The sequence below is a fragment of the Vulpes lagopus genome, chromosome 14 (genome assembly GCF_018345385.1).
Source record: "Vulpes lagopus strain Blue_001 chromosome 14, ASM1834538v1, whole genome shotgun sequence".
Classification (NCBI taxonomy): Eukaryota; Metazoa; Chordata; class Mammalia; order Carnivora; family Canidae; genus Vulpes; species Vulpes lagopus.
Genome location: NC_054837.1, coordinates 27,250,809 through 27,267,540, shown reverse-complemented (window position 1 = coordinate 27,267,540; position 16,732 = coordinate 27,250,809). Strand labels below are relative to the sequence as shown.

The window sequence follows — 16,732 nt, the reverse complement described above, 5'->3', positions numbered from 1 at the left end:
CCTTCAAGAATGTTTAGAAAGTGCTGACTCTTTATTTTATTTTTTTTTCATTTTTAAATTTTTTATTCACGATAGTCACAGAGAGAGAGAGAGAGAGAGAGAGAGAGAGAGAGAGGCAGAGGGAGAAGCAGGCTCCATGCACCGGGAGCCCGACGTGGGATTTGATCCTGGGTCTCCAGGATCGTGCCCTGGGCCAAAGGCAGGCGCCAAACCGCTGTGCCACCCAGGGATCCCAGTGCTGACTCTTTAAAATTACTATTCCCCCTGCTTCTGGACATAAGGCTTTAAAACTTCTTGGACCAGGGAAGAATGGGGGGAGAAAAAGGTCCAATACCACTTTTGTTATTTAATATAATTATGGCAGTCTTACATGAGGAGGTCATGTGTAAGGACACGTATGAGGACCAAGAAGGCATTGGATTAGTTTGTGAAACAGAAAGCCATGGGTGAGTCTTCCCACAGTTAGAAAACAATTTTCCAAATACTTACAAAGGAAACATCAGAGGCGGAATTATGACCAAGTGTTTGCAAACAAATGCCTGTTTTACTGCTGGAAACTACCTAACCAGGCTCTCGAGTGACCTTGCTGAGGTTCTCCAGACACCGACTGTGTCACCACAGCATGGAGTTCAGGAACGTCCACTGCTCTCTCATTATCTAGGGTAGTAAACCTGGTGAGGCATTAAAGGGCTCTGACAACTGGGTCCTCCTATCCACTTCCAGCCATTATCTCCTATGACTTTTGAAAACAAGCATGTCCTCATTTCTCCTATTCGTATATCTGACAGGGAGGACCTGTGTTCTCGCTATATGCCATGGCCACTTGTCTCTCTGGGCTTTTGATTCTATCAAATGACCTTACTCTTCCCTATGCTCACTTCGTTCAACCTTCCCAGCTCCAGCGAGGTTCTTGAAATTGCTCCAGCATACCTTTCTCTACTTTATTGAAGGACACATGGGTTCTCTTTGAGAATACTCACGGAAAGAACCTATAGCGCAGTCAGTCTGAAACAGACCATCAGGGGATTGTTTTCTACAGAACAAGGGAGCATCCATCATCCTTGTCCTTGAGTGAAATGACTGAGTGACAGGCACTGAGGAGGGCACTTGATGGGATGAGCACTGGGTGTTATACTCTATGTTGGCAAACCAAACTTCTACATATATATTCATATATATATTCAATATTCATATTGAATATACAATATTCAATATTGTATATATATATTTAAAAAAAGAAATCTCCAATTAGTATGTTGAAAGTGAGAAATGTGTGTACCCACGCAACATGTTTTCAGAACCTCAAAGTCTGGAGGTACTCATGCTTTGGTGGAGAAATGGAAAGAAAGCTTCTCAAGACACAGGAGGAGTGAGCTGCGAAGGCACAACCTTTCTTCTAGTAATGCATTTTCGGCCACCTACTAATCACGAACTAGGTGTGAGTGCAAACAGTTTCCCATGAAAAAGGGAAATAAAAAAAGGCACAGTGTCAGTGCCAGGGGACAGGAGAGAAGGCTCTCCCTCATGCTTATCCACCTAAAGCCCTCCTTTAGGGTTCCCCAGGTAAGGTAGGTCATCAGGAAACTACGGAAATGCAAACAAAGATGCCAAATAAAGCAAAGGCTACCAATTAATCCTATGCTTTGGAAAAATGACAATGGATCCCAACTTTGACGTAACTGATGTGTCATGGTTTAAGGGAAGCCTACAGACAGGAATCTCTTTATAAAACTGTTGCAACAAAATGATGCCAGTACATTAGATCCCCCAGCTATTCAGGGGAACTCTATTGCAGAATTTACATTTTTATGTAACAATGCATATATATATATATATATATATATATATGAAACACTTGGTTTTATTCACAATTTTTTCCAAAACAGATACAATTTTTAATCATCTTTATTGTCACGTTAGCTGTTTTTATGACCAATGTCAACGTCTAGTAGTGTTTTACAAAACAATTAAAGCGTAAGAGAAAACAATCAGCTACCTTTCCTAAACACTGTGAGAGCTCTTTTCTTCTCCTTGGATGATGCTAAGAGCATGAATGCTGTGTAAGCTTGGAGTCTTGTGTTCTGATAGCCTAAAAAATCCAGCCAGAAAGGATTTTCTGAGAGCAAACAACCTTATTTAACAGAAGAAAGTCACCTTTCTTCTGATTGAGGGGGCTTTCATATTCCCTGTCTCTAAATCCCAGGCGTTACTTTCCGGCTGATTGGTCTTAGACATCGAACTTCACTTCCTTGGGTCTAGGTTTCTGCTTCAGTGAGATGGCCACGCTAAGGACGCCCCTCACATAGTGGGTTGAGAGATTAAGTTAGGTAATGCCTGTGCTCGTATCAGGTGCACTGCTTGGCTTACAGCGGGTGCCCACATAAACACTGAGAAGATCTAAAGTCACCTGTGTCTATGGATGTCAGATTGTATGAATTCTATGTTGTTCAGCAATGGTAAGATCTATCACTACCTAGTCGTGATACTGAATTTCCTTTATACCAATGGCATTCTGGCCTATCATACACATGGGCATTTGCAAACATGTTTCTACTTCCCCTACTGAATTGGAAATCTCTGGGGGGTGAGGAGGAGTAAGATTTGATTGATGTGGCAATCACTGCCTCGGGCCCAGTTACGGGTAAGACTGGTAAGGGCTTTATTCTCTTCCTTAGAGCCCCTCTCAAGACCATGGTGGCATTGAGAGCAACGCTGCTGTTTGGGTCCTAAGTCAAGATTCTAGTTTCCTCCCTCTTCTGACTGTACCTTTAATCCTGAATGTGCAAATGGCTCAGGAGAGGTCAATTTGCACATGTGAGGCTTGCTGCCCAACCTTGATGCCTTTTTACAGAGTCTAATTTGACTATGAAACTGACACATGTCACCTTGTCTCATTCACACATTCATTCATTCATTCATTCATTCATTCCACCACTATTGAGTCCTTAACTATGAACTATTGAACTAGTACTAGGGACATGGTAGAAAATAAGACAAAGCCTCTGATCCCATGAAAGTTAAAAAAAAAAAAAAATCACAAACCTGGCAGAAACAAAAAGATAACTGTATGATGTGCCAGGTTGTAATATGTGTGTGATGGAACAGAATGGAGCACTGCAAGGGGAACAAGAGTGATGTTAGGGTGGAGTGCTATTTGAAGGCCATGGTCAGAGAAGGGGAAGAGCAGACCAGGGAGAGGGAAGTCTAAGTGGAAAAGTCCTGAGACGGGAACATGCTTGGCAATGTCTGAAGAACAGCCAAGAGGTCAGCATCATCTGGACAGAGTGGGCATCGTGTGTAGCAGTTGAGGGCTGTGAGTGGAGACAGGTCACATGAAGACTTGGTAAGGATCGTAAAGGAATTATGTTTTTATTTCAGTGGAGATGGGAAACACGGGAGGACTTTAGCAAAGGAGTGACCAGAGCTGAGAAGTACTGAAGGATCACTCCATCTGCTACATGATCAATGAACAGGCAGGGGTAGGGCGATGGGCCATTGCATACATAGAGAATCCTTAGAGACCTTGTGATCTGTCAAGTGGGAGATGTTGGAAGCATTCAGGAGGGTGGCTGAAGTGGTAGTGGTGAGAAGAAGCTAGATTCTGGGTACACCGTGAGGTAGAGCTCAAAGGGTTTGCTGACAGAGCAGATGTAGAGTGTGAGAGAAGGGCGGCAAAGAAGGATGACTCCAGTGGCTCTGCCCTGAGCAACTGCAAGGACAGAACTACCATTTCCTGAGGTGCAGATGAGTGTGGAAAGAGCAGGCGTTGGACATGGTTAGTTTGAGATGCCTGTTAAACACCTACGTGGGCATGCTGGCTAGGCAGCAAGTTGACTGAGTCTGGAATTCAGGAGAGAAGTCAGCCACAGATGTCTGTTTGAGAGTTGCCAGTCTGGAGATGATATCCAAGCCACGGGATCGGTTGACACTGCCTAGGGAGCAGAGTGAGCAGTTAGACAAAGGAACAGATCTGAGGGCTGGGTGAGGATGTAGCTCCAGGGTGTTTCACGTGTAAGTGTTGATAAGATTGAGGGCTCAGGAAAGAAGTGGGAGAAGGAGTGGCTGGTATGGTATCACCAAGAGAGCGTTGTCCTGAAAACCAAGAAAGGAAAGTGTTTCTAGAAGAGCGTTACACTACAGACTCAGTCCCAACAGCAAATTCTCTTGGCTCTACTTTCAACACACACCCAGGCTGTGACCACTTATCTCCACTGCCCCCGACCCCCACTGTCCAGCACACTGCCAGCCAACATCAACTCCCTCTTCTCTTCGCCAACCACAGAAGTCTCTAACTGGTCTCTCTGCTTCCACCCTGGCTCTCCCAACAGCCTATTTTCCACGCAGCAGGCAGAGTGATTATTTTAAAAGGTAAGTCAGAACATACTGATCATCTTTTAAGTGCTGCCAATAGGTCCACGGTGAGGACTGAGTGTTGATCATTTGATTTGACAACAGAGACATATCCATTGGTATCCTGGAGCAGAGCAGTTTGGATGGATGGGTGGGAATGAAAGCTTATTCTACTGGCATCAAAAGGTAAAGGATGAGTCAAGCAAACATCTCTGAGGGTGTTCAGTGTCATCAGGATTCAGAGAAATACAGAATGTATAGCTACAAAGAGATGTCGCTACACACCCACAAGACTGGCCGTACGAAACGGAAAATTCCAAGTATTGCTATGGAGCAGTGGAAGCTCTCCTAAACTGCTTCAGGAACATAAAGTGGCATGCCACTTTGAAATAGCACTCTTAATTTTCCAGTTAAATTTATTTTCTCAAGTACCCTATAGCAGCTCTTTGACTCTTAGGCAAATGCCCTATACACTTCTGCTTATTTGCATCATGTTACTGGACAATAATGGTCAGAGAAGCACTCTTCATAGTATTTGAAAAGAAAAGAACCCTGTGTTCACTGATCCACAGTAGAATGTTGTGACTGATCCACACAGAGAAAGACGGGGGTAGAACAACATGGAAAGGAATGAACTATGGTGGCACCCAAGAGAGTAAGTGTAAACTTAAATACCATGTGGAACAAAAGAGGCCACATCGCATTCGTATGAATTCATAGGAAGTTAAGAGGTCAAATGGGAAACGTTTCCAAAATGTTAAAATAAGGTCCTCTAGAAACTCCCTCCTCCACATGAGCAGTTACGACACAGGCAAACAGAGTCAAAGTCCACTTTTTGGAAGTATGGAAATTAATCAAAGACAAGGAACCATGTGAAGCTTGTTTGTTCAAACACAGAAATGGTAAAACAGCTGAATCTTGCTTGATAAGAGCAGCAAGCTATGGGAAGTTTTAGTTGCCCTAGTCCCGTATCCCTCTCCCTCAGGCCCTCAGTATCCTTGAAAAACAGCATCATAGCTACTCGGGTAGCTGTGAAAACAGGCAGCCTAGCACCCAGTGGACCGGGCAGAACAGTTTGAAGCCCCCCCAAAAGCCCCACGGCCATCGAACTGTCAGTAATTCTACGTCTAGCAGTTGTCCAGAAAATACCCATTCACAGGACGTGCCTTGCTATAAACTCTTAGAAGAAAACATAAGGCAATGTGTCACGGCACTGGATTTGGCCAAGATCCTTCTGATGCACGACACCAAATGTGCAGGCAACAGAAAATATACAAAACAGGCTTCAACAAAACTTTAAAAATTTTGTGCATCAAAAAACACTATTAACACAGTAAAAAGGCTACCCACAGAACAGGAGAATATATTTGCAAATCAAGTGTCTGATAAGGGACTAATACACAGAGACACTCCTACAACTCAACAACAGCAAAATAACCTGATTAAAAGTATGGGCAAAGGACTCAAGGAGACACAGCTGCAAAGAAGATACACAAATGACCCATGAGCAGCACTTAAAAAGATGCTCACTGTCACTCATCATTAGGGAAATGCAAATCAAAACTACAGTGAGACACCACCACCCACCCATAAAGATGGCTTCTGTCAAAAAAAAAAAAAAACAAAACAAAAAAACAGGAAATAACATGTCCCGTGTCGGAGAGGACATGGAGGAAACTGGAGCCCATGTGTGCTGCTGCTGAAAATGAAAAATGGTACAGCTGCTGTGGAATACGGTGTCACGATTCCTCACAAGATCAAAAATAGACTTGTCATAAGATACAGCAATTCCAATTCTGGGTATACACCCAAAAGAACTGAAAGCAGGGTCTTGAAGAGATATTTGCATGTCCATGTTCACAGCAGCACTATTCACAATAGCTGAAACATGGAAGCAACCTGAGTGTCCATTGATGGATGATGAACAGATAAGCAAAATGAGGCATATACATACAACGAAACATTGCTCACCTTTAGAAAGAAAAGAAATCTGACACGTGCCACAACACAGATGAACCTTTAGGACATTACGCGGAACAAAATGAGCCAGTCCCCAAAAGAAGTATCTTGTAGGATTCCACTTAGGGGAAGCACTCATAGTAGTCACAGTCATAGAGATAGAAAGTAGAATGGTGGTTCCTACGGGCTGAAGGCAAGGAGGCAATGGGCATTTACAGCTTAATGACTATAGAGTGTCAGTTATAAGTTATAAGAGGAAAAGGAGTCCTGGGGATTGGTAGTGGTGATGGTAGCACAACATTAAGAATGTATCTAATGCCACTGAACTGTGCACTTAAAAACGGCGACGATGGTAAGTTTTATGCTATGTGTGTTTCAACCCAATAAAAAAGAAAATAGGGAGAACAAAAATGAAATACTTCTTCATTCTGAGAGAAACACTAGCACTGGGAAAGTGAAAAGACAGCCCACAGGATGGGAGAAAATATTAGCAGATCATGTATCTGATAGGGACTAGTACCCCCAAAATATTAAGAACCCTTATAACTCAACAAGAAAAAGACACCCAATTTTAAAAGGGTACAGGATGTGAACAGACGTTTCTCCAAAGAAGAAATAAAGAATCAGTAAGACTGTGAAAGGATGTGCAATATCATGAATTACCAGAAAAGTGCACATCAAAACTATAATGAGATACCCCTTTATATGCACTGGGATGGCTAAAACCAAAAAGACAGGCAAGTATCAAATGTCAGTGAGGATGTGGAGAAGTTGGAATCCTCATTCACTGCTGGCAGGAATGTAAAATTACGTGGCTGCTTCAGAAAACAGTTGGGCAGTTCCTCAAAAGGCCAAACATAGAGTTAACACATGAGTGAGCAATTCCACTCCCAAGTACCTACCCAAGGGAAATGAAAACATATGTCCAAGCAAAAACTTGTACTCAAACATCCACGGCATATTATTCACAATAGCCAAAAAGTGGAAACAACCAAAATGGTCGACTGCTGGATCAAAAAAATAAAAATAACATGTGGTTCATTCATTCATTCATTCATTCATTCATTCATTCAAAAAGAATCTATTATTTGGCCCCAAGGAAATGAGGTACTGGCACATGCTACACAGCTCATCCTGGAAAACATATGATGTGAAATAAGGCAGTCACAGAAGACTATGACATGTAGGAGTGCATTGCTATGAAATACCTGGAACAGACAAAGTCCTAGAGCTAGAAAGTACGCTGGTGATGGCCAGGGGCTTGGGGAGGGGAGAATGAAGAGGGACTGGTAATGAACATGAGAATTTTCTTGAGAGGGTGGGGAAAAGCTTCTAAAATCGACCGAGGTGATGGTTACATAATTCCCAGAACATGCTACAAACCACTGACCTGGACTCTTGGTATGTGAATTGTATCTCAACAAAGGTGAATTGTTGACAAGCTAAAATAAAAGTACACAATTACACTGGCGTGCATATTTAGGAAGCAAGACACTTTTTTAAAAACTGAGAAAGTAGTTACCATAAGAGACAAGATCATGATTATCTCTGAAGCAGGAGGCTTTGTGACTGGCAATGGCACACAGGTGATTTCTATGGAGAAACTGATGATTACTGCACTGGTGCTGCACATATACAGCTGTTTTGCTCCCTCAGGAAAATATACATAACATAAAACTAACCATCCTGGCCATTTTAAGTGTACAGGTCGGTGGCATTATGTACATTCACACTGTTGTGTGGTCCTCAGCACCATCCATTTCCAGAACCTGTCATCATCCCAAACTGAAACTCTGTACCCATTAGACAATAACTTCCCCGTTACTCTTTCCCCCAGCTCTGTTCTAGTAGAGCTCTATTCTACTCTGCCTCCATGAACTTGACTATTTGAGGAACCTCATCGAAAGGAAATCACAGAGGAGGCGTTAAGATGGCAGAGGAGTAGGGGACCTTAATTTTTGTCTGGTCCCTGGAATTCAGCTAAATAGTTACCAAATCATTCTGAACACCTGCAAAATCAACCAGAGATCTGAGAAAAGAATTGCTGCAATTCTACAAACAGAAAAGTGACCACTTTTTGGAAGGTAAGAGGTGAGGAGACGTGATCTGGGGCAATACATGGGAAGATATAGGGCAGAGGGGGGTGGGAACTTGCGTGAGGAGGCTACCGCAAAGTATTATAAGCAGTAGAGCACAAAATCAGGACTTTTAGAAGTCTGCTACAATAGAGGACACCCCTGGCTTGAGAAGCAGGGTGGAAAACCAGGTCGGACAGCATGGCCTCAGGATCCCCGGGGTCACCAGAAGAACGGAGGCGCCTGAGTGTGGCAGTTTCCAGGCATGGGAGCTCGGAAGCTGGCTGAAAGCAGCGAGTCCAGGAGCTGGCTTTCTGCTGTGTGTTGTCATAAACTGTGAACTGCTGCACGGTCCTACTACTGTGCCCTGGGCAGGGGCCCAGCAAAAGGCAGAAGCTGGGCCAGACACCCCCGCCCCTTTCTTGGGAGGAACGGTGTGGGTCTGTGCCATGGGAGTCCATGACATTTGGAGACTCAAAACTGGGTCATGTGCCTGAGGTAAAGCACTCGGTCACAGGCTGGGTGGACAAAGAGTTCAGATGAAAACCAGGGAGACTAGAGTGATTGACTGCTTTTCTGTGAGGGCTCACTGAAGAGCTGGGGGTGCGAACTTCAGGCTAGAGATCAGTTTGCCACCATTTTCTACCGCCCCCCACCCCCGCCCCCGCCCCCGCCATAGCTCCTGAAAGCCTTTGGGAGCAAAACGGAGTCACATAGTGTAATCCAGAGTTGCTTATGCTGAGCCCAGCCCCCTGGTAAGGGGGGTGCAATTCTACCCAGGCAAGGACACCTGAGAATCAGTGCAATAGGCCCCTCCCCCAGAAGACCAGCAGGAACAACTCATTAGCACCAAGTTTACCGATCATAGAGATTGCAAAAGTTCAGCTTTTGCGGAAAACAGGATATACCATTCATGGTTTTAAAAAATTATTCTTTAATCTTTTGGTTTTATTGTTTTTCAGCTAGTTTCTTATTTTTTCAATTCTCTGTTCAATTCTTTAATTTTTTTTTAAATATACATTTTTAATTTTTGTTTTCCTTTCATTGTATTTTACTGTATTTTGGAGTCTGTATGTATAAACATATATACTTATATGTTTTCCTTTCTTTCCTATTTTGAGATCTAGTTTCTCTTAACAAACAAGCCAAAACATACCCAGGATCTAGTTTATTGTTTTGTTTGTTTTACTTTTTGTCTGATTTCTTATTTCGCTTTGTTGCTGTTTTCTTCTGGTTAGTCCTGTTTGTATTTTCTGGTGCTGCTGTTGTTATTTTTGTCTTTCTCTCTCTTTCTTCTATTCTTTTTGGACATAATTTTGAGATGGAGAAACTCACTCACCCCAAAAGAAAGGACAGGAGAAAGTACTACTTGCTGCTAGGGATTTAATCAATATGGATATAAGTAAGATGTTGCAGTGAAATTCAAAACAATGATTATAAAGAAATATGCTTGGAAAAAAGCATAGAAGACAGCAGAGAATGCCTTAGTGTAGAAATAAAAGAGTTAAAATCTAATCGGGTGAATATAAAAAATGCTATTACTGAGATGCAGTTAAAAAGAGAAGGTCTCACAGCTTGGATAAACAAGGCAGAAGAGAGTGTCAGTGATATAGAAGATCAAATGATGGAAAACAAGGAAGCTGAGAAAAAGAGAGAAACAAGTACTGGTTCACAAAGGGAGACTTTGAGAAATCAGTGATACCACAGAGTGAAATAATGTTCAAATAATAGGGGTCCCAGAAGATGAAGGGGGGCAGGAGGCTTATTTGAACAAATTACAGCTGAGAACTTCCCTAATCTGGGGAAGGAAACAGGCATTCAAGTCCAGGAGGCACAGAGAACCCCCCTCAAAATCAATAAAATAGGTCAACACCCCAACACAGAATAGTGAAGCTTGCAAATTTCAGAGATAAAGAGAAAATCCTGAAAGTAGCTTGAGACAAGAGGTCTTTAACCTATAAGGGTAGAAACATAAGGCTGGCAACAGACTTGTCCAGAGAGACCTGGCAGATCAGAAAGGACTGGCATGATATATTCAATGTGCTAAAGGGGAAAAAAATGCAGCCCAGAATACTTTATCCAGCAAAGCTGCCATTCAGAATAGAAGGAGAGATAAAGAGTTTCCAGGACAAAGAAAAATTAAAAGAATTCATGAACACTAAACCAGCCCCACAAGAAATATTAAAGGGGATCCTTTGAGTGAAAAGAGAGCCCCAAAGTAACAAAGCTCAGGAAGGAACAGAGATAATCTACAGAAACAGCAGTGTTACAGGTAATACAATGGCACTAAATTCATATCTTACAATAGTTACTCTGAACATAATGCTCCAATCAAAAGACACAGGGTATCAGATTGGATTAAAAAAAAAAAAACAAGACTCATCTTGCTGTCTACAAGAGACTCATTTTAGACCCCAAAACACCTCCAGATCGAAAGTGAGGTCGTGGAGAACCATTTGTCATGCTAGTGGACATCGAAAGAAAGCTGGAGTGGCAATCTTTCTATCAGACGAACTAGATATTAATAAGAGATGAAGAAGGACATGATATAATAAAAAGGTCTATCCAACAAGAAGATCTAGCAATTATAAACATCTATGCCCCTAACTTGGGGGCAACCCACTATATAAACCAATTAATAACAAAATTAAAGAAACATGTTGACAATAGTAGCAGACTTTAATACCCCACTCACGGCAATGGACAGATAATCTGAGCAGAAGATCAATAAGGGAACAAGGGCTCTGGATGACACCCTGGACCAGATGGACTTCACAGATATATTCAGAGCATTTTTTTCTTCTTTAGGTTTTATTTATTTGGGAGAGAGACAGAGAGACAGAGACAGAGACAGAGAGAGAGTACATGAGTGGGACGGAGGTGGGGGAGGAGCAGAGGGAGAAGCAGATCCTCAACTGAGCAGGGAGCCTGCTGCGGAGCTCGATCCCAGGACCCCGAGATCATGACCTGAGCTGAAAATTGCTACTTAACCTACTGAGCCACCCCGGTACCCTATTCAGAGCATTTCATCCTAAAGCAAGAGAATGGACATTCTTCTCAAGTGCACATGGAACATTCTCCAGAAGAGATAGATCATACACTGGGTCACAAATCAGATCTCAACTGGTACAAAAAAACTGAGCTCACACCATGCATATTTTCAGAACACGATGCTTTAAAACTTGAGTTCAATCACAAGAGAAAATTTGGAAGGGACACAAATACATGGAGGTTAAAGAGCATCCTACTAAAGAATGAATGGGTCAACCAGGAAATTAAAGAAGAATTTAAAAAATACATGGAAAGAAATGAAAATGGAAACACAATAGTTAAGAATCTTTGGGCTGCAGCAAAGGCAGCCCTAAGAGGGAAGTATATAGCAATACAGGCACCTTCCTCAAGAAACAAGAAATGTCTCAAATACACAGCCTGAACATACACATAAAGGAGCTGGAAACAGAACAGCAAATAAAGCATAAATCCAGCAGGAGAAGAGAAATAATAAAGATGAGAGTAGAAATCAATGACATCGAAATAAAAAAAACAACAGTAGAACAGATCACAGGAAACTAGGAGCTGGTTCTTTGAAAGAATTAATATGATCGACAAACCCCTAGCCAGATTTATCAAAATGAAAAGAGGCCTTCCTCCCAAACAAACAAAATCATGACTGAAAGAGGAGAGACCACAACCAATACTGGAGAAGTACAAGCAATTATAAGAGAATATTATGAGCAATTATATGGCAACAAATTAGGCAATCTGGAGGAAATAGATGCATTCCTAGAAACACATGAACTACCAAAACTGAAACAGGAAGAAATAGAAAACCTGAACAGACCCACAACCAGCAAAGAAATTGAAGCAGTAATCAAAAACCTCCCAACAGACAAGAGTCCAGGGCCAGATGGCCTCCCAGGGGAATTCTACCAAACTTTTCTTTTCTTTTACTCTTTAAAGATTTTTGACTTATTTATTCATCACACGTACATACACAGAGAGAGAGAGACAGAGAGCGAGAGAGAGCGAGCGAGAGAGAGGGAGGCAGAGACATAGGCAGAGGGAGAAGCACATAGGCACAGGGAGCCCGATGTGGGACTCAATCCCAGGACCCTGGGATCATGACCTGAGCCAAAGACAGATGCTCAACCCCTGAGCCACCCAGGCGCCACTCCACCAAACATTTACAGAATAATTAATTCCTTTTCTTCTGAAGCTGTTTCAAAAAGATAGACATGAAAGGACTTCCAAACTCATTCCACGAGGCCAGCAATACCTTGAACTCAAAGCCAGACAAAGACCCCACCAAAAAGGAGAATTACAGACCAATATCCCTGACGAATATGGATGCAAAAATTCTCTCCTAGATACTAGCTAATAGGATCCAAGAGTACATTAAAAGAATTATTCACCATGACCAAGTGAGATTTGTTCCTGGGATGCAAGGGTGGTTCAACGTTTATTTTTATTTTTATTTTTTTAAGATTTTATTAGAGACACAGAGAGAAAAAGAGGCACAGACACAGGCAGAGGGAGAAGCAAGCTCCATGCGGGGAGCCCAACGTGGGACTCGATCCCAGGTCTCCGGGATCATACCCTCGGCTGAAGGTGGCGCTAAACTGCTGAGCCACCCGGGCTGCCCTCAACATTTATTTTTAACAACAGCTTTTAACAACAGCTTTGTTGATATATAACTCACACTGGACAGCCACATGCAGAAGAATGAAACAGGACCACTTTCTTACACCATACACAAAAATAAACTCAAAATCAATGAAAGACCTAAATGTGTGGCAGAAATCCATCATAATCCTAGAGAAGAACACAGGCAGCAATCTCTTTGACCTCAGCTGCAGCAACTTCTTGCTAGACACGTCTTCAAAGGCAAGGGAAACAAAAGCAAAAATGAACTGTTGAGATTTCATCAAGATAAAAAGCTTTTGCACAGCAAAGGAAACAGCAAAACTAAAAGGCAACCTATGGAACAGGAGAAGACATTTACAATTGACATATCAGATAAAGGGCTAATATCCAAAGTCTATAAAGAACTTTCAAACTCCAATACCCCCGAACCAAAAACTGCAGTCAAGAAATGGGCAGAAGGCATGAATAGACATTTCCCAAAGAAGATGTACAAATGGCTAATAGGCAGGTAAAAAAATAGAAACAAACAAAAAAAACAAACCTCAACATCACTCGGCATCAGGGAAACACAAATCAAAACCACAACGGGATACCACCTCCCAGCTGGTCAGAATGGCTAAAATTAACAACTCAGGAAACAGCAGATGTTGGCGAGATGCGGAGAAAGAAGAACCCTCTCACACTGTGGGTGGGAATGAAAACTGGTGTAGCCGCTCTGAAGCACAGTGTGGAGGTTCCTCAAAAAGTTAAAAATCAAGCTACCCTACAACCCAGCAATGGCACTACTAGGTATTTATGCAAAGGCTACAAAAATAGTGGTCCAAGGGGGCATCTGGACCCCAATGTTTACAGCAGCAATGTCCATAGTAGCTAAACTATGGAACAAGCCCAGATGTCCATTGACAGATGAATGGATAAAGAAGACGTGGTGTGCGGACACACACACACACACACACACACACACACACACACACAGATGGAATACTATTCATCCATCTAAAAGAATGAAATCTTGCCATTTGGAATGACGTGGGTGAAACTAGAGGGTATTATGCTAAGTGAAATAAGAGTCAGAGAAAGACAAATACAAGATCTGACTCCTATGTGGAATTTAAGAAACCAAACAGATGGACACAGGAGAAAGGAAGGAAAAATAAAATAAGATGGAAACAGAGAGGGAGACAAACCATAAGAGACTCAACTATAGGAAACAAACTGAGGGTTGCTGGAGGGGAGGTGGGCAGGGGGGACCGGGTAACTGGGGGATGGGCCGGCCATAAGGAGGGCACCTGACGGAATGAGCTCTGGGTGTTATATACGCAACTGCTGAATCCCTAAATTCTGTCTCTGAAACTAATAATACACTATATATTAATTACACTGAGCTTGAATAATTTTTTTTAAATAAATGAAATCATAAAATATTTGTCCTTTTGTGTCTGGCTCGGCTGTTCTCTTTCTAATAACTCACCGTAAAATACATTTACATTTTATGCATGCTTTGTGTTTGTGCTGTGATTCAAAGTAAAACATTTCAGAAAAGAAAAAAGTAGTGGTGCAAACTGGAACAGAATGTTTATACACTCTTTCAAAGAGTTTCATTTTGAAATGGAAAAGAGAAATTGGATGCAACTGGAGAGTGATATAGGCTGAGAAGGATGGTTTCATAAGGGCGAGATATTACAGCATATGATGAGACTGGATCCAATGGACAAACAGATGTTTAAGATGTCAAAGGGAGGGACACCTGGGTGGCTCAGCGGTTGAGTGCCTGCCTTCGGCCCAGGTCGTGATCTCCGGATCCAGGATCCAGTCCTGCATCGGGCTCCCTGCGAGGAGCCTGCTTCTCCCTCTGCCTATGTCTCTGCCTCTCTCTCTCTCTCTCTTTTTCTCTCTCTCTCTGTGTCTCTCATGAATAAATAAATAAATCTTATAAAAAAAAAAGATGTCAAAAGGAGAAGGGAGATCTGGAAGAGTGAACAAAGTCCATGAGCAACTGAATGGGAAGGAGACTGCATACAAGCAGAAGGATCGGCCTTCGATTGGAGCATGGACAACTTATCCACTACTGTGGAGGAGACTCTAGATACAGGTGGGCTCACCTGGCATCTACATGTAGAAGTACTCATTGGATTGCTTCCATTTTTCTCAGTGAAAGATGAGGCAGGAAGAAATCAGGAGAGTGAACTTCTGGTAAAATATAGGAAGAGGTATACACACACTGAAATCACAAATATGCCATTAGTCAGCATGGTTATGGGTTTCCCAGAAGACACTTTTAGCCATTCAGGGCAGGCATTCAAGCAAGTACAAACAAATAACACACAACAGATGAGACATCACCGTACCCATACCAGGGTTCACTTGATAAATACTTCTTGTTCGTCTACTCTTGGACAAGCCCTCTTCTAGACCCCGGGGGTATGAAGATGAACAGACAGAAGAGGTCGCTGAACCCCCAGAGGCCATATTCTAACACAAGGGAGACTTTTACCAGGATTATCTAGTTCACAACAGGCACAATCTTAGTGTACCAGTATGTCAGCGCCATCTCGAGAAGGCTGTGGGCCTCTACGCACCCACCAACATGGCCATGATACTCATGCATAAGAGGAGACCGCTCTATTAGCATCCCCATACACATGTTTGGACTGTGTTATAAACAGAACTCGAGAAACCAAACTTTGGTGATGTTAAAACAGAGAGGACTGTTGGCCCTTGCCCCGTGAGTCACCAGCCCACGTGGGTCTGTCTTGTGGCCACAGTGCCACCACTCCATCTGCCTTAGCTAGCAGACCGGCCTGTGAGGTGTGCATATCACTATAATGCCATCGAGGGATAAAGAACAATCTGAATTATGATGTCTGTGTATCACAGAGCAAGAGTTTTAGAAGAGGGGAAGTGAGCGACAGAGTGTGCCCACCAAAGATGTCCAATCCCCCTGGTCTGGAACACTTGGAGTTAGCCAAGCAACGGACGACCAGAGGGGTGGGGGTGGGGAATTCTGTGTGGCACAGTTGAGAAGGCATGGAGGTTTTGTTTCCACTCTCAAGGTAGGGTCTTGCATTTTAGAGTTTGCAGTCCTTCATGATTATATCAGCCTATGATGTCGGAAGGACTTTAGCCAAGGTGCACTGAAGCTGATGCTGTGGAAAGAAGTCACAGAGAAAGGACACTATCTGAAGGATAACAGATCAGAAAGACTGGAAAGGACACAGCCAGAGGCTGTGCCTCTCACAGGTAGACAGTAGCCACCCTTTATGCAGCCAGCAGAGATCTGGAGCTAATGCCTGTGACTGAGGGTCTGTGTGTCAGGGAGAGCTGCTGCTGATGGACGCAGGCCACCCACCATCAGCTGATTCACAATGGCCATATCCATGGCAGCTTCTTTGAGACACTCTGCCTCCTTCTTGTCTTCTCTGCAGAAATACCAAGTGGTTACCTACGAGGCTGGCCAAGTGTTTCAGACTTGGGCTCCCCACATGAAGGACTTGAGGCGGGCACTGGTAGCACCAGGACCTCTGTGTGTCAGGTTGGGGATTTTGTTGCTGTTGGTACTGATTTTCTTGCCAAGCTTGTACTGTGACCCTGGATCTGTATATTACTCTTCTTATGAAACAGTCATCCCCAAGAGTCTGACAGCCAAGGGAAGGGAGGACCCAGGGGAAAAGGCATCCTATGTACTATTAATGCAGGGCCAGAAA

The 16,732-nt window shown here is 42.9% G+C and overlaps 1 protein-coding gene across 6 annotated transcripts in view; it reads right to left on the bottom strand.

Annotated features, from left to right (window-relative positions):
* The window catches only part of TMEM116 (transmembrane protein 116), a 166,167-nt gene that overhangs the window by 16,146 nt on the left and 133,289 nt on the right, over nucleotides 1-16,732 (bottom strand). For 5 of the 6 annotated variants that reach the window (XM_041728544.1, XM_041728543.1, XM_041728542.1 and 2 more), the window contains one exon: nucleotides 3,806-3,932. In XM_041728544.1, the coding sequence (XP_041584478.1) occupies nucleotides 3,806-3,932 (127 nt within the window). Of the gene's footprint in view, nucleotides 1-1,947; nucleotides 3,933-16,732 lie in introns of those variants that run through there. The other variant, XM_041728547.1, reaches the window with a different exon arrangement.